The sequence below is a fragment of the Taurulus bubalis genome (assembly GCF_910589615.1).
Source record: "Taurulus bubalis genome assembly, chromosome: 20".
NCBI lineage: Eukaryota > Metazoa > Chordata > Actinopteri > Perciformes > Cottidae > Taurulus > Taurulus bubalis.
This window is the reverse complement of record NC_136608.1, coordinates 7,930,259-7,954,975: the sequence shown is the minus strand read 5'-3', so window position 1 is coordinate 7,954,975 and position 24,717 is coordinate 7,930,259. Positions and strand designations below refer to the sequence as shown.

Below are 24,717 nucleotides of genomic sequence, written 5' to 3'. Positions count from 1 at the left end.
CGAACAGAGCGCCTCATTCTAAAGATGGCTGCTTCGAAGAAATCAGTCGCTACCAGTCGTCCGCCGATGTTTACGTTAGCGCCCTCGTTTATGTCGACTCTGGATGAACATGAAAGCGAATTTTGGGGAACGAGCCACCTCTTGGATTCTTTTTTTTTGTTTACACATGAGGCCCACGTTTCCTGACAGCAAGCGCCAATGCGAGGTGACTGGGGCATGGAGGAAGGAAGGAAATCCATTTCCTACAGAAAGCCATTACAATTGTAACACTAATGATTTCCCTGACATATTGTTTTTACAAACCAAGTTTGTACAAAGGGAGTAATTGTTTGCCAGCTTGTCTTTGTCAGTTCCAGTACATCAGGGGTTTTCTAATCTGCCCGCTACCCTTTGCCCATGTCTTCGGTGTGATGGCACGCAAATGTGTGCTCCGTCCATTATTGATCTGTCCACGTTATAGCAGATGTCAGAGGAGCTGGTATGCCAACGGAGCCACGGAATCCAACCCTCATTTTTCAGTTTTTAGTGTGCGAGGCTCTCTTTTATAGGGAAAGAATGAGAATCACTGCCAATATGACACACAGACACACACACACGCACACATTCTATCTCCAAATCTTGTGGCTCATGGAAAAGGGGGAATGCGTATCACGTGAAAACATTTTTAGTTTTCTTCCGAGGCTCGGGCTCGATGACAGACTCGTCATACATCTCGGTTCAGCCGCCCCTCGGCGCCGTCGCTATGTCGTCACTGTCGGTGACGCTCTGCCGTGAGCCCTGCGTTAAAAACGTCCTCCTCTGCTCTTCCGACCCCGCTGAGCTTATTAAGGGACCTGTGGCAGAGCTAACAAATGCTTGCTGTTGCTTAGAATGGCCTGATACCCAGTGGTACACCCTGCACTGCTGAATGGCTCTTTGTTTGGAGGCCTTTAGAAAGTGTATTGGTTACAAATTTGCAGATTGCATTTTAAATCGGCCTGTAAACTATGGACAGAAACACAAGAGCCAATACAAGTTAAGGACTTGTATATGTTTATGATTATAATGGTTGTGCTGATGACTTCCCTGTTATTCCCTTATATTCCCCTTTCTATTCAACATGGGAGATACAAGAACAATGCTCAGACTTCTCTCGTCATATAAGCCAGAACTCGCTGTGTTGTGTGCTGCGGTTTTTGTTTTTTTAAATTTAATATCTTCCTCATTTGCTCTTCCTCTTCTTAACTCTCTGTCTCACTTCTCTTCAGCGGACAAATTCATTTAAAAAAACCTGATGCACAATGTGCACTTAACACAGATTCAATGGGTTTGGGTGGCTTTGCTTTGCATTGCCGCTGTTTTGTGTCTGTTGTGATGTTCCTCCGCACTGATGACATGGGATGCTCTCTGGTTTTAATGGAACACTCCTACTGTGATAGGCTTTTGAAAGCTGGATTCATAGGGAATTATTAAACGGCAAAAAATGAGCACAAATGCCCACAAACACACATTGTTGAATGCTCAGTCTGTCCAGCGAAGATCATCACACACACACACACACACACACACACACACACACACACACACACACACACACACACACACACACACACACACACACACACACACACACACACACACACAGATAGGCCACACAGCGGTTATAACCATTGACTATCTCTTTGTCAAAGGGAAGCGGACATATTTAAAACTGCAGACAGGCTCCTATTGTGAAGCAGTGACTAGCTTAGCTTAGCTGATAATACGGTACGCTCCAGTGGCTCGTGTTTGTGTAGCACCTGCCATCTGTGTGTCCTTGAGTGGAGCCACTGTGTGTGTGTGTGTGTGTGTGTGTGTGTGTGTGTGTGTGTGTGTGTGTGTGTGTGTGTGTGTGTGTGTGTGTGTGTGTGTGTGTGTGTGTGTGTGTGTGTGTGTGTGTGTGTGTGTGTGTGTGTGTGTGTTTCGGAATTACTCCTCACCGCCACTTCCTGTGAAGTGTCTTCAATTGCCCTAGCTGTGCTCGGAGGCGACCACCTTCTGTTAGTGTGTGTTTTTTTTTTAGGCAATGTTGTTTACGAACATGTCCTGTTCCGGTCAGCGCTTCCTTCCCCGCTTCTCGACCCCATGCAGTGAAGCTGTGCACACGCCGGACAGCCACACCGACCTGCACCCAGCAGCCCTTCAGTCTTTTTAATTCACTTTCGCGCTTTTCATACACTCCCCAGTGACCCGAATTACTCCCCGATGCTTCAGCGCCCTCTCTTCTCTCATGCAGTCGCTCCGTCTCCACTTGTCACTCAGCTCTTTGTTTCGTCTCCTCGGAAGAGGAGAGCAGGATGGAGGCTACTGGGCCAGGACGGGAAGTGAACACACACGATAATGGCTCGTATTTGGGAGACAAGTCCAGTGGGAGTTTCTCTCTCTCTCTCTCTCTCAACGAGATTGCCAACTTTGCGCAGATATGAAAACAAGTAATATAATTGCTTCAATTGTCTTCAACTCTATAATGAGCTGCGGGTCTTTTCACCAACATGTAATGTACTTTTCCCCCTCTTTCTTTGTCGTCGTCTCCTTTTTTCTTTGCACTCCAGTTACGGCATCTTCTGGGAGTCTTAGCGTTAGCGGGAGCAGCATGGGGTCATTTCTCCGTGACTGGCTTATATCGCGCTTCAAAGGGGCATGTACGGTCAGCCTAATTATTAATGGGAGACTTATGATCCGAGGGGGAATTAGATGAAAGTGACTGCCGAGGCTGAAGTCAATATCAACCTCATGTTCCACTGCTGACATTTATTTTCAGGATTTTTTTTTTTTTACATCTAAACCAAACTTATTTTCTCTTTTTAATTTGACATCTTCCCCATCTTCTCAAGTTACATTTGACACCTTTCCACCTTTCTCTCATCTCTTCTCTATGAAACTTCTTTGTCCTTTCATTTTCATTACTTCATCGACCCAACTCCTCCCCACTCTCAGACTAACCTTTTCCCCTCATCCTGTGTGTGTGTGTGTGTGTGTGTGTGTGTGTGTGTGTGTGTGTGTGTGTGTGTGTGTGTGTCTCTTTAGATCTGAGGGGTTGCTAATCAGATTAGGCTGAAGCCTGCCTGCCCATAGAGGCGATGTTAACTCAGCCTCTTGTTTCGGCTTGTGTATTTGGAGGTTGCACTTTAACCGACAGACGCACACAAAAATACATATTGTATCGGTGCATATGATGCCGCAGGTATGTTTGTGGTAATAGCAAGAGGCCAAGTTGTGGTTTTTCACAGAATTGAAGCTGTAAAGCGTCCCGTTTCATTTCCTCTCTCTCCTCAGCACCACAGCCCGATACCCTAGAGAGCTAAAGACTATCACTGTGGCCTTTTTATCGCCACGCATGCGTGATAGAATTACACCCAAAGTGCTTCGAGGTGTTTATCTGATCCCCATTAGCGCCAGGAAACATGGACGGATCTCCTTCTGCAGTGATGAACCTCCGTACAATCATTTTAATTTGAGCTCAGAGGAGATGTTCGTGTGCGCTAGTTGCTGCAAAACTGTGGGCCTTTTGCGTTACGGCTCGCACCCTGCAATTCAGAGCGCAGTGGTGATGTTGTGGCGGCATGTTGCCTTAACGACAAACAAAAACACCCTGCATCTGTGTGTGTGTGTGTGGGATAAAATAAACTTGTTCCCATGCTACTCGTGCAACCATCCAGTGGGTTTAACTAAGAAGAAAACCTCCATATGGCCGTTCATGGCTCAGTGCAGATTCAGAGATGGCAGCCCCCCCCCCCACCCTGTTTATATGTGTGTGTGTGTGTGTGTGTGTGTGTGTGTGTGTGTGTGTGTGTGTATCATGTGCCTCCGCAGACCTCATGCATCGTGTGCATGCATGAGATGCTATATGTGTGCAGTACAACATGCTTGTCGCTCAGAGTCGGGTGGGGAAATGTTTTTTTTAATGAGGTGATAAGCACCAGATGTCCGGGTATGATATGTCCGAATCAAATGGTGCGATGCCGCCACATTAACGCAACGACACGCACCGAGTGTACAAATGAAACGCATCCTTCAAACGCCGAGATGCACCGCTCGTGCGTCGTCCTCGGGCCTGTAAAACGAGGCCCAGTTGATGAAAGTGAGAGGTCTCCTGCTCTCGTCGGACAACTCTGATGAAAGATATGTGTATTTTCTTTGAGGGTGCTGCGGGTTCTTAATCATTTACAACAAGGTGTCTCCTTCAGAGACAATGGTAGCGGCTTATTTATCGCTTCTGTGGATACAACCATCCAAGAGTCTGCTAAATTCTGCATTTAAAGGATGGAGTCTTGCGTAATCTCACAGAACGTCTTGGATAGCGGATCATAAAGTGATTTAGTTTGGATCCAGACCAAAAGCAGCCCTGTGTTAAAACAACAAGGCGGGGGTGGGGGGGGGGGGGGGGGGGGGGGGGGTGGGGGGGGGTGGAGGCGTATAGTGTTCTTTCCCACCAAGACAATGAAGTCTAGTTCCAGTTGGAGTAACACTCTGATTTGCTTCATTTCAAACTGCAGCTTTTCAAATGTGTTTTTTAGACAGAGACGGGCGACACATTCGAGAAAAAGAAAGGTGTCTCTGGAAGGTGTTGCTGACTATCAGCCTCCAGCCCAGTCGAGCGAAATGTTCCCCTCATTTGGTGTTTTATTGTCGGTGGAAGAGAGCACTGTCTCACCTAGTGGCCCCGGAAATGGGTACCATATGACACTGGTGATAACCGCGTTCACTTGGGTTGAGATCTGGCGCCGTCGGATACTTTCATCAATTCAGTCAGTTTCTCTTCCTTTTTAGTTTTTCATCTGTTTTGCCGAATCGGCCGTTGCCCTGACAATGTTTTAGTCTCTCTCTCGCTCTCTCTCTCATATATAACTGTTCTTCGCTGTTATCTAACAAGTGGGAGCGTTGCTATTTTCTGATTCCTGTTCCCCTGCTTTAATGTCATTCTCTGCCAGAGCTATTCTGAAGTCCAAGCCTTTCATCCAGTAAGCTCTTCTAGCTGATGACTGCTTCTGGTTTTCAAGATAACAAATAATAATAACACAAACGGTATCTTTTCACGTGTTAACATTACAAGGTCTGAAAGAGTGTTCAGTACAAAAAAAAAAAGTGAATCTGTGAAATATAAAGTGTGCGATGATGTCGGTGCGCTTTCAGGTGGAGCCACAGCCAGCCTGTACGGCCGCGTGTAGCGACGGTAATTGAGGGATTAACGGGAGCTGCGGCGTCGCAGAATTCAACTTTTTCAATCTTGAATTTCTCTCGGGTTCATTCTTTCCCCTTTTCTCCTCCTCTTTCATCCCCGTGATCGATTTGACCGCGTTTAGCGCCCCGCTCTCGTCCGCGAGCCTCCCCAGTGGCCCTGCCATCGGCAACGTGCACGTTTGAGGGTCGTCTCCCTCCCTCAAGCTGCCATGCCAGCGCAGGGGCAAACAAAGTGCAGTGTGAAGCTCAAGAGCTGACAGCTACTTATCTTTCCTGCCTCTCTGTTTGATGCCCTCTCCCTCACTCTGTTCCGTTTGCTCCCTCCCTATCATCCCGCCTCTCTTCTTTCCTGTCGTCTCTCTTTCGCTCGCTGCCGTCTTTATCTGTCCTTCACCTTCTCTCTCCGTCTCTCTTTCTACTCTAAGCACACACATATATCCCACTAGTGTCTGTCCATACAGGCTGTGGCTTCAGGCTACACCCCTGACAGACACAACACAAATATAAATCTAAAGTAAGCTGTTGCACGTTTTTTGTGTGTTGCTTTTAACCTCCCGTTGATTTAGCTTTACCTTCGGGGGACGCTTTCCCCTTTTTTCTTTCCCATTTTCATAAAGGCCACATCTTCAGTGTTTCAACTGGAGATGCTGGTTTTGGTTGGATTGTGTTTCACCACGTTTTCATCATCGTTTCACCATCCTCAATGTGGACCTGACTGCTGTTTGAGCTGCTATAGCCCCGGGGCTATGAAAACGAACGTGTGCGTGTGTGTGTGTGTGCACGTGTTTTTTTTCTTCTTCCCAGTGGTGGGTGATGGTCTATTGCCGATATCACGTCAGTGAGATGTGAGATGTCAGGCTCTGTTTAATAGCGCTGCCGACAGCTAAACTTACAACCTGCCATATACATCGTGAATCTATGTGGATCGAGTGTGTGCTCGCTTGGTGCGCTCGCAAAGGTCACCCGCTCGCTCACAGGTATACGCACGTGCTCCGTTTGGTTCTGTTCGGGCCGCGCTCAAGATTTTCCCTCGTCAGCGAGCGCGTTTACATCTGCGTGTGCTGCTGCGGCTCAAGTGCATAACTTGTCGTAATTTGATTCAAAAGAGCTTGAAGTGCAGATAGAGGTCAGTCACACCTCCTCTTCCCCTCCAAAAGAGAGCGGCTGAAGGACGGCAGGAAGAGAGAGAGACGAAGAAGGAAGTGAGTCAGAATGAGAGCGAAACAGATTGAAGCAGTGGGTTTCACTTGACACTCCCACTTTCAGCCGTTATACCTGAAGGGAGAAAAGCAGATGTTAGTCTTTCTGCTTCTTCTTTGTATTTTTTTTCTCCATCTGTCAGTGGGAGATGCAGCCTACTCTCCACTTAGTTATATCTGTCTACTGATTTCCCCTCCATCCCTCCTTAACAGCCTCTCTCTGTCTCCCTAAATGTTTTTCCTGTATTGCTTCATCTTAAAACACACCCACACCCTTCATTTTACCTCCTCTCTGTATATGTTAGCCTTTCTTCCTCCACTCTCTCTCTCTGCAGGGTGGGAGGATGTGTAGGCACCAGTGTCGGTGTGACTTCAGCCGCTGCTGAAAATCAGCGCTCTCTACAGCTGCAGCTCAGCATTTGCATCTGGAGTGTTAGGAGCATTAGAACGAGAACGAATAGATGTGTTTGTGAGTGTGGTGCCGTGTAACCACAGTGGTGGGTGAGGGTCTATCGTACAATATAGGGATAATTATAGCTGATCATATTCTTTGGGGGCCAACATTCTGTGGAAACATCGTGCCCACTGGGTTAATTGCTAAGATCTGGGAATGGATCAACATCCCTAAAAAGAAGGAAAACGAGCCGTCAGAGTTTTATGTCCTAGTGTTAGATAAAAGGCTATTTGAAAAATACAATTCAGGCTACATGTAAATTTACGGACCAACTCTCCGGTTCTACTTCTACCCACACTTTCCCTCAGCGTGGTCAGGGATTATTACTGACACTTCTGTTTTTACCTGTGAATGTAATGGTTAAGATAATGGTGTTCAACAGCCCAACTCTGCACATGCCCTCAGCTCTTGGTCGCGGCGTTACCGCCTGCAACTTTGGTGTTTTCGTTCACTGACTCCTGCGGCTCTCATCGGCCTTGTTTCCTCTGATTAACCGGCTGTACCAAACCGCAGCAGACTGAAAACAAGTAGCCGATGAACACGGTGGAGCGTTTAGAAGCTAGATATCCAGATATTTAACCCAAGAACAACATCGCTGCAAGGAGAGTAAATATGCTACAAATAGCGTTCTCAAGGTATAGATGAGCTAAACCGCAGGAGAGTGATATGGGATTAGAGAGGATGATGAGGATGAAGATGTCAAGAGCCTGTTTTTGTTACGCTATAATGTGCACAAACCACTCTATGACACATTTATACAGCATGTGAGCTATAAAACCTCCAAAAAAAACGGATAAAAGTGATCATCTCAATGCGACTTGTGGCATCAGTGGGCGATCTAGCGCGTGCACTTAGCTATCTTTGAAGCCGCACATACTACGCAGACAGATTAGCGCCTGGGAGTGAGGTGAGGTTTAGCGCACTGACCTATATTTTTATTTAATCCGAGTCATTTATGATGATGTCTCCCTGCTCAGGCCAGTGGGACAGACTGTGGCTTTTGTTGTTATGTTTTTTCCTCCTCTTCATGACGGGGGCACAAGCTGGTGTGTAATCACGCTAATTAAAAGGCTTATGGGAGAAAATGATTAAATGTGTGCCGCACTTTATTTAGAAGGTGTAAATTGCAAACTTAATAAGTGTGTGTGTGTCTCCTGCACCAGCTTGTATTTATATATTTTGTTGAGCTCTTCCATGAATCGCACACTGTTGGTATGAAGTTTCACACACACGTCTCACGAGGCGATGCAGGAATGACACGATCTTGAGCCCCCAAAAGAAGAATAAAGTAATATCATTCCTCACAAACCTCTGCTCTGAGAGCTTCTGATCCAGCATCCTGATTTGAGCGAAGGGGTTATAGTTGCTTGTGAGTGTTTTTTATTTTGCGATGGCGGTTAGGTTGTAATCTCCCCACACACACACACACACACACACACACACAAAGGCAGCGAAAAGGAACCTGGCGGCCGGCGATGGAGAAGGCGAAATGAAAGCCGTTCCTCCTGGGTGACTCCGCCGGGCCTGGCTTTTGTCTGCGCTGCCTATCAAACCTGTATGTCTGCACACGTGTGTATGTGTGTGTGTGTGTGTGTGTGTGTGTGTGTGTGTGTGTGTGTGTGTGTGTGTTTTGGTCTTTCTCTGTGTGCGCCGACTGCCAAGTTGAGTTGTGTTCAAGGCCTCAGTCTCAGCGCCGCTACTTTCAGCCGTCTGCCCGCTCTCCTCTCCCGCTGTCGACCCCTGTTGATTCCCCTGCTTTAAAATGCATGAAGCCGCTTTCCCAGCATTCCGAGCTCAACCAAAGAAATCACCTTTTTTTTTTTTTGTAGATGCGCGCACGACTGCACACACACACGCACACACTGACTTAATCTGTCTCCAGCTCACACCGAAGCTGTCGGATACCTCTCCTGCTCTTTCACACACGTTGTGATATTGTGTGCGTTTGTTTGCCTGCAAGTGTGCCGCGCATACTCATGAACACGCCGTGGTGGTTATTCCGTACTTCACGTGTAACACAAGTTAGTCCTTATGTGCTGTCAACCGCATTCGCCGACTCATTGCCTCGACTCCACGAGGCAGTGGGACACTTGAAGTGCTTTGACATGACGTGGAGGCATTTGAGCCCCTTTTTACCTCACCACATAGAAGGATAAATGCCCGAAGCCTTTGGTTTGGAACACGGCGTGCATGAAGTTGGCTCAGACAAAACATAGCTGAGCTAGTTTTGGTCTGAGGAGGAATGTTTTAGTCACATTGCTGAAATAGAAGGAGCTTTTGGTTTGGCGAAGGCAGATCGCACAGTGCTAATGGCTTTTGGACGTGCAGAACGCAGAATGTGCAGCACGAGGAAGTGGAGAGGTCGTAAACCTTCACTTCTGTGTGTTGGGTGCTTTTCAGCAGAGTTCACCTTGTATAGGGTTAAAAAAAACAGGATGCAAACATACATTGCTTCCCCATTCTGGTTTCTTTCCCTCTTAATGATCAGCTCATTCAGCGTTTTTTTATTTTTTATTGTACAAATGTGTGTTTGCATGTATGTCTGCGCATGTTTATTAATGCTCACGTATATTCCCACGGACAAATGAGATATTCATGATCCTTACTTCTGGCAGCAATGGAGGCCAGAGGAGCGCCACCAGTTGCTGTGTTGTCCAATTTGCATGTTAATGGTGTAAATGCAGTATAATTAACATGTGGGAGGGGATTATGCACGTGAATCATTGTCGGATCCGTCGGAGGGAAGAAAGGGTCATGCAAATGAGTTTAAAAAGCACATTAACAAGTGCTTTGAATGAAATTTGCCGTGTGATTTTAGTCTAAAAAAGCCAAGGGGGTGGAGGGGCTGAGACAAAAAAATCAGTGGCTTCTTCATACGTCTTTTTTCTTTTTCTTTTATGGTGAAATCACTGTAAAATTGACTCTTGCAGCAACATTATCATGCTTTGATAACTGGCAGCATACCCACCTCATTCAGTCATCGCTTCTTTTTAGAAGGAGGGGCCCCGGTGTTCTTCTTCTTCGGGGCCTGTGGCAGTGTTTGTTCTTCTAAGGGGCTTAGGGGAGCGACGAGCAAACCAAATGTAACGTGGTGTGACAGGCCTTGACTGCAAGTGGCAGCCTGAAACACACGCAAGCCTAATCCGAGCCAGGCTTTCTAGGGATCTCGACTTACTCAGCAGAATGCACTTGCAAACTACCAACAAGCAGGAAGTCCTGACGGATTAAGGCGGGGGGAAAGCGCATCAAAGAGATCGAAAAGGCGACCTCTGACTCCAAGGGTCCCACGAGGAAACAGTCAATTAGTGAATAGATGAATTGCTCTCAGTGCAAATTTGTTTCTGATCAGATATGTGAGTGAGGGCAGCAAAGAATGATTCTTTTCATTATGGATGAAGCTATCAATATTTTTTAATAATTCATCTTTTAGTTTGTACAATTTTAAAATAAGAAATTCTCAACTCAAGCTCCCAAAAGCCCAAGGAGACATTTTCAAATCTTAAAGGGACCTTGTGGACATTTATTTTCACAAAAAATAAACCCGTAATTAGACCAGTATCCTGACACCCAAAGGAAGGGACCCCTCCAAGAATATCCTATTATTCTTGTAATAAGATAAAAACAGCCGTGGCTATTGTGAGTAGAATATTTGTCATTAATATGTCATAACCGATTGGCAATTGATCAATTCAAGTCTCATTCTATATAAGTGTATACACTTTTTAAAATATGGTAAAGGTCTTAATAAAGAACACGATGTTGACCTTTTGACCTTGCTCAAAGTTGTATTATGTTCTCTCAGTATCTCTTTACGACCTTCACACGGGCTGAGAAGTGTCGTCCTCAAGCGTTGTGATGGAGATGGGTGCTGCCATGTGAGCCCTGCAGACCCGGTGACACTCTGCATCAGCATTAAACCACCCAGCTCTCTGCCAGAAACCCTACGAGGCTCTATAGTTGCTCTGTTCCTCTTTTGTCCGTTTCGATCCCATAACCTCTCCTGTTTTCTCTTGAGAAGATTGACGATGGACCCCTCCGCTTCAGTCTGTTCTCCGTTGTTAATCCGGCTCTTCCAGGCTGCCATCTCTCTGTGATGTATGGTTTTGAAGGGGGACGCCAGTCTGGTTAAGAATAGCCAGCGTCCTCGCTGTGACCCAGTGGTTCGCCGTGTCGCTTAGAATCACACTGTGAGTGTTGGAGTGTGTCAGAAGGGAGTTTGCCTTTTGGTGGTCATCAGAGGCCGTCTGCACACTGGGTCCAACAGCTTCTCTGTGTGTGTGTGTGTGTGTGTGTGTGTGTGTGTGTGTGTGTGTGTGTGTGTGTGTGTGTGTGTGTGTGTGTGTGTGTGTGTGTGTGTGTGTGTGTGTGTGTGTGTGTGTGTGTGTTCACATCAGCAGTTCCGCTTTAGTTCAGTTTATGCAATTTGATATTCATGCACCGGTGGCATCCACTTCGGCGTGCCGTGCTTGTGTGTATGGAGTGTGTGCGCATTGACCCGTTCATAGGACAACTCCCCCTGCTATGCATGTTTTTTCTAAACTCTGCGGCATCCACGTGGTCGAACATACACGGACGGCCTCTCTCTTCCCATTTGTACTCGCTGTTCTTTTCCCCCCCGTCAAAGTACACATGCCGCATTCCCAGCAAATGCGACGACACAACACCGAACACGTTCAAGTGTAAGCACCTTTCTGGTCTTCTCGGTGCATCATTTGGCGGGTAGCCGTTTCTCGGTTAGACAGTTGACAGACAGACAGTCTGAGGCGGACCGATGACGGGCACTCAGAGACCCACGGACAGACAGCAGCTGGCTTGTTGATTGACAGGCAGGAAGCTTTCATTTCACAGCAGAAAAAAAAAAACTGAATAATTTAGTTGACTGCAGCTGGGAAAGTCACTTGGATAATTCATGCATTGGGCACACTTTGTGAGTGTGCTGTGTGTTTGCTGTGATTGCCTGTCTGCGTGCACGTGTGCGCGCGATGTGATTGGGCTTTGAATGAATTACGGAAAGCGGGCGAGTTTCGGGCCTCTGTGCGCGCAAGCGGTTCGGTCTTTTGAGTGAATTACAAAGTCAGATGTGTGCTTGTGACAAATCCCCTGTAAAGATAGTGTTTCTGCAGCTCGAGGGATAACAAGGAGTTGGCGAAGCTTCAGCGTTGAAGGACAGAGAGTGACACACACACACACACACACACACACACACACACACACACACACACACACACACACAGACACAGTTACAGACGGTACAAAGTGTCTAGCTGCTGTTTGATTTCATCAGCAGACCTGATCTGAATGCCAACATGAGAGAGTGGGTGGATGGGTAATGTGAATCCTCTCTTGGGTGGTGGGCTTCTTCCAGAAAACAAAAAAAAACGGAAAGTTAATCTTTGAATTTTTTTGCCATTTTTCATAAGAAAGTTGCCCACATTTTTAGATTGTGTTCCACTGAACGTTAAATGCTCTTACGTGGTCAACAGTCCATGAAACATCACCTGTGTGTCCCACATGTTTGTACCCTTTAGTTCTCCTGGTGCAACTCACTGTGTCTATAAAATGAGCTGGATTAAATCTAGTTCCCCACTAAAAAAGAGGGGGGGGGGGATTCTCTCAGTTCTGTGTGGACGGTGCGTTCAGGTACACTGGACAAGCCTTCGGAAGGCAGAAGAAATGAAATTCTCTCAAACACTTTAGCTGCAGCGAGATCCCTCTCAGTTCTGCATGGCAGGGTTATACGCTTCCATTCCAAATCCCAGGAAAGCTGTCTTTTTCGTGTGTGTGTGTGTGTGTGTGTGTGTGTCCATGTACGTGAATGCACGTCTGTGTGTGCTTGCTTACATAGCTGTTTGAATAGGCTACTTGTGTGAATTTGCCGTGTGTGCGGATCATAAACTGTACACAGTCAGTTGGATCTGTCAGTTTTTTGCTTCTGTATCTGTGTGAACATCCATGTGCAGTGGTTGATATAATGTAGTTGATTAGGTGTGTAGGTTAATTAATCTATGTGTGTGTGTGTGTGAGGGTCAGACTCCTCTGTTGTAAAGAGCTGGTTAACTCTCACAGCGCAAAGTGGCGTTCACTGCTAATGGACCATTTCTCTGTATAAGTGAGGGGGTAGTCCTTACTTATTCTCCTGTATACACATTTTATCATCTTAAAACGCTATTGAAACTCGTTTGATTATGTTTTTTCCCCTCCATCTCATTACAGTGTTTCAGTCTCACTGTGTTGGCTTTGCTTGATGTTAAACTTGGCCCATTTCTACTATAATTTCTCTCTCTGCCCTCTTACCTCTCCTTAAGGGACACTCGGCCAGCTTGGTATTGCACTTCCACAAAGTTTGGGCACTCGCAAAAGATGGATTATGAAATAGAGGGTGTTGTAGAGGGAGAGAGATATCCTTTTTTTTCATCTTTTTGGTCCCTCCTATTATTTTTCTTCATCAGAACCGACATCCTTGATAAATAGCTATCCTTTGCAACCTCACACACCCACAGTTTGTAAGGCTTTCTGTTAAAAATTATGCAGTCTTTAAGGCCAATCTGAGATGACCTTGTAATTCTTAAAAAAAAAAGCCTATTTTAAGCCCATCTCATCATCTGCTCTCCATCTATGTTAACCAGTGCAGTGCCGGTTAAAAACACAGTGAATGCTTGGCCCATGGTGTTGCAGCTCATGCAATCAATATAGCAGTCAACACCGCGCTTCCTTGAGCCCTCAGCAATACACCTGCCATGATATAGTGGCATCGCACATCATCAACTCACTGTCCAAAAATAATTAGCTAGATACACTTTGGCTCAGGTAAGAACACCAGGAGCAGACTCTCAGAAACACTGGGGAAATACACCGGTTCGATTCTGCTTTCAGTCACGACTTGCTATCCGCTCGTGTCGACTCTGAAGAAGAGTTCGGTTGACTTGGAAACTAGAAAACATGTTAAAACTTAACATTTCTGTATATTTGACCCCGGGAGGATAACACATATCCTTTGCCCTTCTGTGTCCTCACTCAAAGCTTTCCTCACATGAGCAATGGTTTCATTAGGGGTCCGTTTCAGGTGTCTAGAACGTGGTAGAGATGTTCTTTCATCTGCGAGGTCGTCCGCCGGCTCGTCTCTCGGCAGGGAACGAACCACGACAGTAAAGAGTCCACGGTGAATCAAAAACAGGCTATGTTCAGATCGTACACTTCATATAGTCTGTATGACACAGAATGTATTTATGTAAGTTTGTTTGTGTTTTGAAGGTTTTGAGTTTGTGCAGAAATACAGAGATGTTTCATTATTTATATAAGCTTTGATATTATTTCACCTCCACAGATTATTGAACGCTACCTCCTCTCTCTGTGTTCTTTTTTTTGTTATCGTGATTTTATTTTTATTTTTTACAGAAGGCTTTTGTTTTGTACCGCTCTGCTTACGGCTTGGGACCTTTTCCCAACTCTGCATAACTCGGCTCAAATGGTAAAATAACTCACGTGGGTGTTTTGTGCCTCTTTTTTCTTTTTCCTGCAGTGCTGGCCAGTTTCCGAGGGACTGTCCAGCACGGGCTCCCGCTGGAAATCGGAGACACGGTGCAGATCCTGGAGAAATGTGAAGGTACAGTGTGCACACGGTACATTCTTAGTATGTGTATACTACTGTATGTGTTCCTTTTCAAATCAGTTGCCACATTTAGAAATAAGGAAAAAAAAGAAAAGCACATGTAAGGAAAAACAAATTGTTTTGCATGACCAGTGAAGTGAACGCCTGCACTCACACACTTAGAAAATGATTAGGGAGCACTTTGCCTTTCCATTAAATATCCAGATCACATGAATCTACTTAAAAGCTGTTACACTTTTGAATTAACCTTTATTAAAATCGATCCCAAATAATTGCTCGCACTCTCGCGGCGATCATGCAGGCAGTTAACTGCAAACAGCGGCCCAGAAACAGACACGTTGCTTGGCAAGGATTTGCAGAAAACACATGCAAAGTTAACCCGGCGGATACCGCACTCCTCTTCCTCTTATATCTTTTTCGAGGGACATCATGGTGCAGCATTTGCGTGAAATGAGCAGCGTCATGAACGCATGTGAAAGTCATGTTTGCTACCGTTTCCTGCACAACAGACTGGCTGCTTTTCCCGCCTTCCTGCCCACGCTGAGTCTGTTTCTCTCCTCTGCTTGCTTCTCTCTTCTTCTCTCCTTTTTGCTCTGTACTCTCTATCTCTGTCATTTTTTTAAAATGTTTTTTATATGAACTCACCTAACCACAGCAACCGTAAAATTGCGGTATGAGCCACCCGTGCACAAACACATGCACACCTCGCTCTTCCGGAGCTCCTGACACCCTCCGCCTCACTTCCTGTTGGGCGACACACACTTGCGCCGAGAGAGTCAGCCAGTCGAGCAGTCAGACGTGCAGCCAGCCAGTCAGAGGCTTGTGATATTGCGGTGTGTAAAAAAAAAAAAAAAAAAAAAAAGGCCCAGAGGAAGTAGACAATCGCACAGCCAGCGGAATGCTGGCCCAGAAGGGAGGAACAAAATCAAATTCCTGCCAGCAGCGAGGAGGCTGAGAGACGGGGTGCTGACAGCAGTGGAGGCAGACTAATGGGTCTGCCTCATGTTGACGCTGTTGACACTTCAAAACACAGGAGCTTATCATGTGAGCATGTCTTTGCCGACGTGGGGCACCTGTCTGTAAAGGCACCGCCCCGGTAATTGATTTTCGACTTTGCTCATGTCACTGGCTCTAACGTGGGCTTTTGTTAAGTTCCTGACAGCAGTGAATACGTTTGGCTGAGTGTGCAGTACATAGTTAAAGTGAGATGATGGGTTTTATCTCAAGTACTCCCACCACAGCTCTATCACATGAGCCCCAAGTACCTCTTCATAGACGCCACCTAGCTCCATCTCCCAAATGTGGATATTGCTGCAGTAATTTCCACATACATATGCATTGTCAACGTTAGTTACGGTAGCTACTAACTTCTGTCATCGCTTATTCATTCGTTTGTCTTTCTTTCTTCGGCACCTTAATCCCAACATGTGGCGTTCAGGTTGGCGTGAAGTGTGCACTGTGCAGTGGGCCTCTTGCAACGGGTCGTTTGCTCGTCATTATCACAATAGATTTTCTGAAGATCAGCGTCACGTGTTTTTAAAATTCCTTCCAAGCTACTTTAATCTTCACATGCCAAATGCAGAAGAACCCCTGATTTGGGAATCTCTCCTTAATCCGTTCTCACATCCCACTGGTCTCTTACTGATCTCTTTCTACCCTTCCTTCACTGACATTAAATGTTTCAGAAAGCCGTCACAGAACTTGACCTTTGCTACCGAAAGAAAAATGACTCATCTCGAAAATACTGAGCGTGTGTTCCACGGTGCAGACCCGGGACAAATCACTCAATGCTATTCCGACAAATCGGAGAGAAAGTTCTACCTAAATCACAAATGCTCTGGCGAAGCCCGACAGTGATTAGAATAATCTAATGCATTTACATTTGAGCTATTTAGCTAATGCTCTTATCTGGAGGGACTTACAATGACTGCAACAGTGGAATGAGCTCACATCGTCAGTTTGGGAAAAGAGCATCAGCTCAAAGCCTCAGATATAAATGTATTAGATTGTTACTATCAGCACTGGGATTTGCTAAAGCGTCAAGCATGTACTAATTTGAGTCCAGATTGGAGTGTGTAATGGTGTGAGCAGAGCGCGAGCATAAGCAAGCCGTAGCCTTTTCACCCTTTTTTTACTCTGCTTTTCTTTTCTTTTTTGTTTCACACTTGCTCGGACGAGTCGGGTTTACAGGGTTTTGCGGTAGCTTCGTCTCGCAGGTTCCTTCCCGTCACTCCGCCGTGCATCGAGCCTGTGGTCACTGCAAACAAGTTAGCTCGCTCCGCGGTGCTCTCCAGTGCTTCGATGACATTTCTATCGGCAGCAGAAAGTCCTTCAGTTGACAGTGAGATGCCCAGTCAGCGATCCGTTTATGTCTCAGTCCCCTTTTCACAATGTCTTGTGGGCTTGTTATGCAATTTTTTTTTTAATACACAGCTGTCATTCAATTTCACACAGGCACACATGCTATCCTTCTCTTATTAAATGTATTATATTCCATACATCTCCACCATCTATCACTGCGTGCCCTGCAGTCTAAGCCAGATATAAAGATCTCAAGTATATTATTCATATGGTGTTCATATGCTGTAAATGAAAATGGCGCTTTGTCTCTGCAGGCTGGTACCGAGGTTTCATCCTGAAGAACCCAAACATCAAGGTGAGCAAACTTTTTCTCGGTGTGTGTGTGTGTGTGTGTGTGTGTTTCACTTTGTACCCTCAATCAACCCTGATGCTCTCTGTCATGTAGTTGTGTTAGCGGCCGCTGCTAGCAATTTCACCAAACTCTCAGCGACAGATATCCGCAGCTGGACTTACTCCAGTGTGGTGAAAGTGCTCAGCATGTCGGTAACACGAGCTGGATGTGGTAGCTGCCGCCCCCGTAGTGTTGAAGGCCCGACAGGGCTACGGTCAATCCATGTGGTGGTTTGCTTTATTTTGACCGATTAGAGCAGAACCATTGTTATCGTTTTCATTTCACCACCCCGGCTATGACGATGTCCCAAATGTCCGCAATGAAAAAACAGTCTATCAGTAGGCCTACGTTGATCACATGATTTCCCACAGAGCTCTAGAAGTCTAATGGAAACTAAACTCATGAAAGCAGCTCCTTTGTTCGTAGTTTTTTTTTTATATATAATTCATGAATAATTTTCTTTTAATCAATTCCACACCTCTGTAACTCTTCTGTTGACGGCAACAATCAGAATGTGATTTGTGAAACAAATGGTTTGGACTGCTGAAAAAAAAGAAAGGCCAAAAAAATCAAGTGGATGACAGCCCTCCTCTTTGCTCAATTAAACCAGACTGACAGTAATAGATGTGACGTGTTCAGGAGAACATGCGATAACAGAAACCAAGTTGGGAGCAGAGCGTTGTGTTCAGGGCCTCTGTGTGTGCGAGTGTGTTGTATTTATCCTCAGTTACTTAAACGTAAGTTTTGCTTTGATCTCCCGGAGTCAATCGGGAGCAGCTTGCAGTTTATTAGCGTCAAACAGGGCGCGCACACACAAGCACACTTTTCATCTTTTTATTTTTTATTTTTGTCTCCTAAATCCCAATGCTACTTTCTTTTATCTCCTTGTCTGCTCCCATTTCCCTCCGCTCTCCTTCTTTTAACCCACAAACGCACCGTATTGATTGTATGCCGCATGCCCGTTAGAAGGGCTTCTCATTAACCCGCTCGTCTTCTGCTCAAAGGGGATCTTTCCGTCCAGCTACATCCACTTGAAGAATGCCCACGTCAAGAATAAAGGGTAAGTGCTTCTATTTTCTTTTTTTCTTCTTGTCCCGTTCCTGTGTGTCGCCACGGAGGTTTGAACTCTATTTGTGTACGTTTGTAGGCAATTTGAGACGGTCATCCCCGTCGAAGACTCTGTCATCACGGAGATGACCTCGACATTGCGAGACTGGGGTGCCATGTGGAAACAACTCTATGTGGTAAAAGAACACACACACACACACACACCCACACACACACACACACAGTCTGAATATTTTTAGGTTTCTCATGAAGGGAATTCATTTGGCCCTGGTTATTTCAAAAGCCGCAAACAGTCAAAGCTTTTTCATACACATACATTAGTTGGATCGATTGTGTTTGTTGCATATTAAGCTATCTGGGCTGCTGATTCAATTAAGCAGAGGAATACTCGCAGATCAAAGTGCATACATTTGCGGAAAAAAGCAGCAGGACACTGGAGCTAATTTGCACAAATCCATTTAAAGTGTCTGTATCTTCCTCTCTCTGTGGGTCGCCCTGTTCCTCTCAATGGCTCGCTAATGTGTACTTTATCTTCACTTAGGCTTTTGGGTGGCAAGACGCAACTGTATAGTTGTGTCTTACATCCTTTCAATGGCTGACACTGTGATTCTCCACTTTTTTCTTCTCTTCGTCCCTCCCCACTGTTTCCCGTGTCCGCAGAAGAATGAGGGGGATTTGTTCCATCGACTTTGGCACGTGATGAATGAAATCCTGGACCTGAGGCGACAGGTGCTCGTGGGTCACCTTACCCATGACCGCATGAGGGACGTCAAGCAGCACATCACGGCGAGATTGGACTGGGGCAACGAGTGAGTTCCCATGTCAAAGGACCATATCTGCGTTTTTATGCGTTTGTTTTTCTGTGTTTGAAGACATTAATCAAACTACTTGGTTCAAGATGGGTTTTCTGCCCTCTGCTCAGACATCGGATTATATTCGCTTTATAGTGTTGTATGAAAATCAAATACCAGTAACCCGAGGCTTGCTCGAGAGCAGCAATTCATCACAGGGAACATTCAGTCAGCCTTGCTTTTTGGTAAAAGTTATGTTTTTATCGCATGGTAATGTAGTTAACTATTTTAAGTCTTGCTTTTTGGTGCATTCAATAAAAATTATTCTGAAATGCGGTCTTTAAATGCAATGTACTACCAAAGTCCTGTCGTCCTTATTGCGTCGTTTATATTGGCTCTTGGCTTATCTTCCACTTGCCCTACTTTTCAAGAAACCCAGGAACTATTATAGCAACTCTTTAACATTTGAGACTAAAGAAAACCAGGATCAAAACTTTGGATCTAATGTCATAGTTCTTTGAACGCAACAAGTCCTTATTTTGGATTTTGAGCAGAAACACGATGACATCGAATGAATGACATTGACCAAGAAACTGTATTTAATATGAATCGGTCTTATTGATTCGCTTTATAAGGTTAGTATCAATATCATGCCAATATTTTGTATTTTGTACTCTTTGTGTGTAACGAGTGAGTTGAAAACAACAACTCACTCTAAAATCTTGAGTGTCTGAGTTTCTTTGAATGCACCACCGACAAATCATTCCCGGCTGCTCACATCCCATAACCACATTAATACTCTGTATCTTCTCCAAAATAAAATGTAAATAAAATAAAGAAAACTCCATGTTCACAGTGAGGAATAACTTGCAGAGAGTTTAAAGTCTCTGAAAGTCTCAGACCTCCCAGGAAGGCGGAAAATACATTTAAAAAAGAATAAAGTTGGGAAGTGGTTATCAGTAATATAAATCCTATTTGTAGTGAATGAGGTACAGCCCAGTGTGGTCGAATAACATCTTTTTTCATCTAACAGTAGTTTAACTTAACGCACATAACATTTCTTCTACACATTTCTTCACATATTTGAGGAAAAATAGGGAATTGTAATCATTCAGAATATTTGATTCAGTTATTCACTCTTTGAAGCTCTGCAACTCTCTCACTCGTCTCTTCCTTCTTTCACAAAGACTCTCTCTCTCTCTTTTTCTTCCCTCCTTGCTCCACTGTCTTTTGTAGTCACCTATCATCCCTGTAGGCAAACTCCTCACTCAATCAAGTCCCCTCTTTCACAGACAGCACCCTCTCCATCCTCCATCTCTCTTTCTCCTCTCTTTCCTCTCCATGCCATCGGGGTGAAATAATAAATCCCCCAACTTCTGGCATTCTCTCTTTATATCTGTCCTTACCCTTCCCTGTCCTTCGTTCCCCTGCTGTGGGCCCTCCACACATGCACACACATACGCACACGCACACGCACACACACACACACACACACACACACACACACTTCCTTAGTGAGGAGATGGGTGAACAGTCCCTCTCTGTGGGTTGTTTGTATGGTTGACCAGGCATGTCTCTTTTATTGCTGACAAGGAGACACACTCTAGCGTGCCGTTTTGGTCCACTAAAAGGGCCGGCCTCGAGGATGATAAGACGAAGAAAAGGAGAGGGACGTGGTGAGAAGGGGAGAGAGAGAGAGAGAGAAAGAGAGAGAGAGATGGATGTGAGAGAGAGGGTACAGCAGGGGGCTAAAGAGAGAGGGCGCTTTTCTTTCATCCGTCAAGTTTATTTAAACGACTGACACAGGTAATCTGGCAGCGCTGGTGTGTGTGTGTGTGTGTGTGTGTGTGTGTGTGTGTGTGTGTGTGTGTGTGTGTGTAAGTGTAAGTCTATATGGTGTGCGTTTGTTCCCTTTGTTGTCACTGTTTGCCCGTCACATACCCGGATGTGACTGAACTGTAATATGTGTCTGATTTGTATGTAATCCGTGTGCCTCGTATGAATCTGTGTGTTCCAGACAACTCGGTTTGGACCTGGTCCCCCGGCGGGAGTTCAGCATGGTGGACCCCGATGAAATCAGCGTCACAGAGCTGTACAGACTGGTGAGTGGTCTTCCAACCCGCCGCGCTATATTGACCTACGTTGTTCTTAAACTAGCACCTCATTAAGGGAGCAGGGTGATTAGAAGAGCAAGCATCCTTTATAAAGCAGCGTATAGTGTGAGCAAAGGTATCGAGGGCTTGGTCCATGGCATCAGATTGGACTGATGTTATAAACCTGTGTGTGTTTGTGTGAGCAGCCTTTTTCTTATTCAGTTTTTGTACAATTCAATGGCATGAAAACAATTAACCCTATAAATAACAGATAGAGGCTACACTCCCAGCACTGGACAAGTGGGTGTAGATAGGATGGATGTACTGTACAATATATACTCAATGCAGTGTGTGTATTCAACTGATTGCATCAGACAGCTGACGGATGTGTTACCCGTTTGTTTCTTCACCACTTTGCCTGATCCAGCTAGCTTCACAATGATGTGAGAAGTCCATCTTTTGGAAGTTCTTCACATCACATCTCCACTTAAGCGCGCCTTTAAGCTTCAATCCCAAATCTTTACGGAAAATAGAACAATCTTGGACATTGAGATCCCTCATCCATTAAAAGTGGGGGATAAAAGTTCCTTCTCAGCCTTGGAAACAGCAGTTTGCCGACCGGTCTCGCCACTGCACCGGAGCTTTCGATCGTACCACACAATCTCCCTTCGCTTTTCTCAGCGCTTCAATGACTTTACATTGGCTTAAAGGTTTACACTGAAAGATTGAAAAGAATAGCTTTGGTGATCGTGGGGTTCTTTCTTTTTGTATTTTAGATACTTTCCACAGTATTATGAATACGCAACAAACTCTGTGTTAGCCACACGGTGTTGCATGTCTGCGTCTCTCCCGTCTCCACACACCTCTCTTGCTCTTTCTCTCCTTCCTTGTTTGCGCCCTGCTTCCCCCTTCCCATTTTCCCCAAGCCCCAACCGCTGTTACCGTGGCAACCACTTCTCTGCCCCGATACTGTGCGTGGAGAATTGTATCACACACACACACACACACGCACTGTGGCGGCTTTCCCTTCGCAGAGGTAATTGAAGCTCTTAATCCATCTGTTTCTTTTATTTGTTCGTCAAAACAAAAGCAGCCTTAGCAGGAAGAAAGCTTAATGCACCTCTATTAAACGGCGTAGCAAATGAGCAAATGACTGCAATTCCCTTACACTGGGACAAGATAAAGGGACTGGCGTTCGCTACTGCGATCCACATACAAAAGACACACACACACACACCCTCGTGAACACCAAGACACAAAACACCACAATATCGAGCACAAATTACATCGATATTTTTCAGTGAGATCTTTTGTTTATGAGTTCCTTTGTTTTGTCTGTCTTGTGCTGTGCTGCTGTTGTGTGGCTTGATTAAATGGAGATGGGGATTTCCTGCTGTGTGTGTGTGTGTGTGTGTGTGTGTGTGCACGCGCACATGTGTGTGTGTGTGTTACTCTGGCAAAGTATAGCCTGACTGCTAGAATGTGTTGAGGATTTATGTTATGTCCACCCAGTGAGAAAGTCAGAGGATTATAAGGAAAGAAAAGAAAGACATTGTGGCCATTTTTTTATTTTGCCATCAATGATCATTATTTTGTAATACATTTAAAAGATTAAATGATTGTGTGTATTGTAAAAGGTGTGACGTGATTCCTGCCCCCTCCAATCTGAATTGAAGTTCCCCTCAGCTCACATCAACCTTGCTTCCAGCTGCATACATAGCCTTAGGGCCAGTGCCTAAAGGACATATTCTAGTGATACTATGTCCTCTCTATAGTCAAAAAATTGCCTTGAGAGAGAGAGAGCCTGAATTTTAGTGGATTTATTTGACTTGACTGCCTTTGAAAAAAAAAAATCCTCAGTTGTAGCTTTTAAGGGAGCTGAAACCTTTATCAAATCTCAATTTTTCTGCTCAGTTGCTAAACCTGTCAGTAGTGCAACAGCAGGACGGCTTCAAACTCCCCCTGGAGAGTGAGTCCGGTGCAGAGCGCGAGCGGAGCGGACCAGAGTTTAGATCCCCGAGCGATGCATTCATTAGCGGTGGCAGATCAGACAGCAGTGACGGATAGCTCAAGGCCGGGCCATGGACATGTGGTAGTAAAATATCTTCTGTGACTTCATTTATCGCTGAAGTGATACGAGCTTAAAAGCTCCACTCGCGTCTCCCGCTTCCCGCGAATGTCACACGGGTCTCCTTGCCACACGCTTAAAAAGGGGGATGAAAAGAGGCTTAAACGATGCTGGAGAAGTGAGCGATGAAAGGCAGCTCCGGTGGAGGCATGCGGAAAGACCAGAAGTTTCTCCGTCGCCTCAGTTTGACCCCCCTCTTACCCTTTTTTAGAAGCTCCTCGTACTCCGAAAGCCACTCCACTTCGCGCTGCCTCACGCTGTTTGGGAAAAGATTACCGGGTGAACAATAATGAGACCGTTGGGAAAGCACACACATGGTCATGCTCTCTCTCTCTCTCTCTCTCTCTCTCTCTGGTCCTCTCTGTGTCCAGCATGGGGCGGCCGGGCTGTAGCGTCTACCGTTTTTTGTCTAGTCACGCTGAAAGCTGCCCTATAACCACACACCGCTCCGGTCGGGCTTCTTAAACACCAACGCTGAAAATAACCCCCGTAATAAAATCCCACAGCATAAATGAGGCCTTCCCAGACGAAAAACCCGGCAGCTCTGCCCTGTTGCGTAGAGCTTACAGGACATGGTAATGAGGAAAAAGAAAAAACCAGTGCTAGTGCATTGTTGTTAGATCTTTCTCCAGCATGTTTTCAGCTAGGACCTCACACAGGGCAGAGCCGTCAGGACCCAAACAAAACATATTCTTCATTTTGACAGGTATTGCACTTGTAAAAATGATTCGTGGTGTTTTTTTGAAGCATGTTTGAGTCTTAGAGGACAGTGTTAGTATTTTTTTTCTTCTTCACATGCTTATGTTTTCCAAGCAACTAACTGTTTTCCAAAGCACATCATCAATTTTAGATTTTTTTTTTACCCTCGAGGCAGTCGCTGCTTATCTCACATTTCCCTACCACATAAAAATGTCATCTTTCAGAGACTCAAACCTTCTCCGAGGGAGCATTTTTAATGCCTTCTTAGTTTTAGTCAAAGCAATACCGTCGTCACATGGTAATGCACTCCTGAGTGTGTTCAAAACATTGCAAGACGGCATATTTGTAATGTGGGGAAGAACCACTTCAAGCTGCTCTTTTCACTTCATCCATGTTTGCGTATTATATTTTATTATGCGAGTGCCTCCAGAAATCGTGATTCCAGGAAAATGTTTCATTATTTCTGAAAAGAAAAGGCAATTTATTTCAATCACTGCACTTTTCTACATTATAGAAATGTATTCAGAAGCAGGAATATAAGCCCAAGTGAAAATTACATCCTGAACCTCAGCAGAGAGGTTATTCTTTAATATTATCCTCTGGGACTTTCAATCCAAGTTGTTTTTTTAATATAATTTTTTACATAATGCAAATAAACAAAACCTTCAAAGGATTTTCGTACCTCCCTTTTCTTTATTATTTTCCTTTCCTTTCCTTCACTCCTCAACCTCCTCCTGACCCTCCCCATCTCTTTACGTCCTGAAAGTAAATGTGGAGCACAATTT

The 24,717-nt window shown here is 45.2% G+C and overlaps 1 protein-coding gene across 3 annotated transcripts in view; it reads left to right on the top strand.

Moving 5' to 3' along the window:
- Positions 1–24,717, top strand: part of dock4b (dedicator of cytokinesis 4b) — a gene marked incomplete at its 3' end in the record, with an annotated part of 102,023 nt that overhangs the window by 14,788 nt on the left and 62,518 nt on the right. For all 3 annotated transcript variants that reach the window (XM_079236331.1, XM_079236332.1, XM_079236333.1), the window contains exons 2-7: positions 14,372–14,455; positions 17,077–17,117; positions 18,158–18,213; positions 18,301–18,397; positions 18,882–19,030; positions 21,030–21,114. In XM_079236331.1, the coding sequence (XP_079092457.1) occupies positions 14,372–14,455; positions 17,077–17,117; positions 18,158–18,213; positions 18,301–18,397; positions 18,882–19,030; positions 21,030–21,114 (512 nt within the window). The remainder of the gene's footprint in view (positions 1–14,371; positions 14,456–17,076; positions 17,118–18,157; positions 18,214–18,300; positions 18,398–18,881; positions 19,031–21,029; positions 21,115–24,717) is intronic.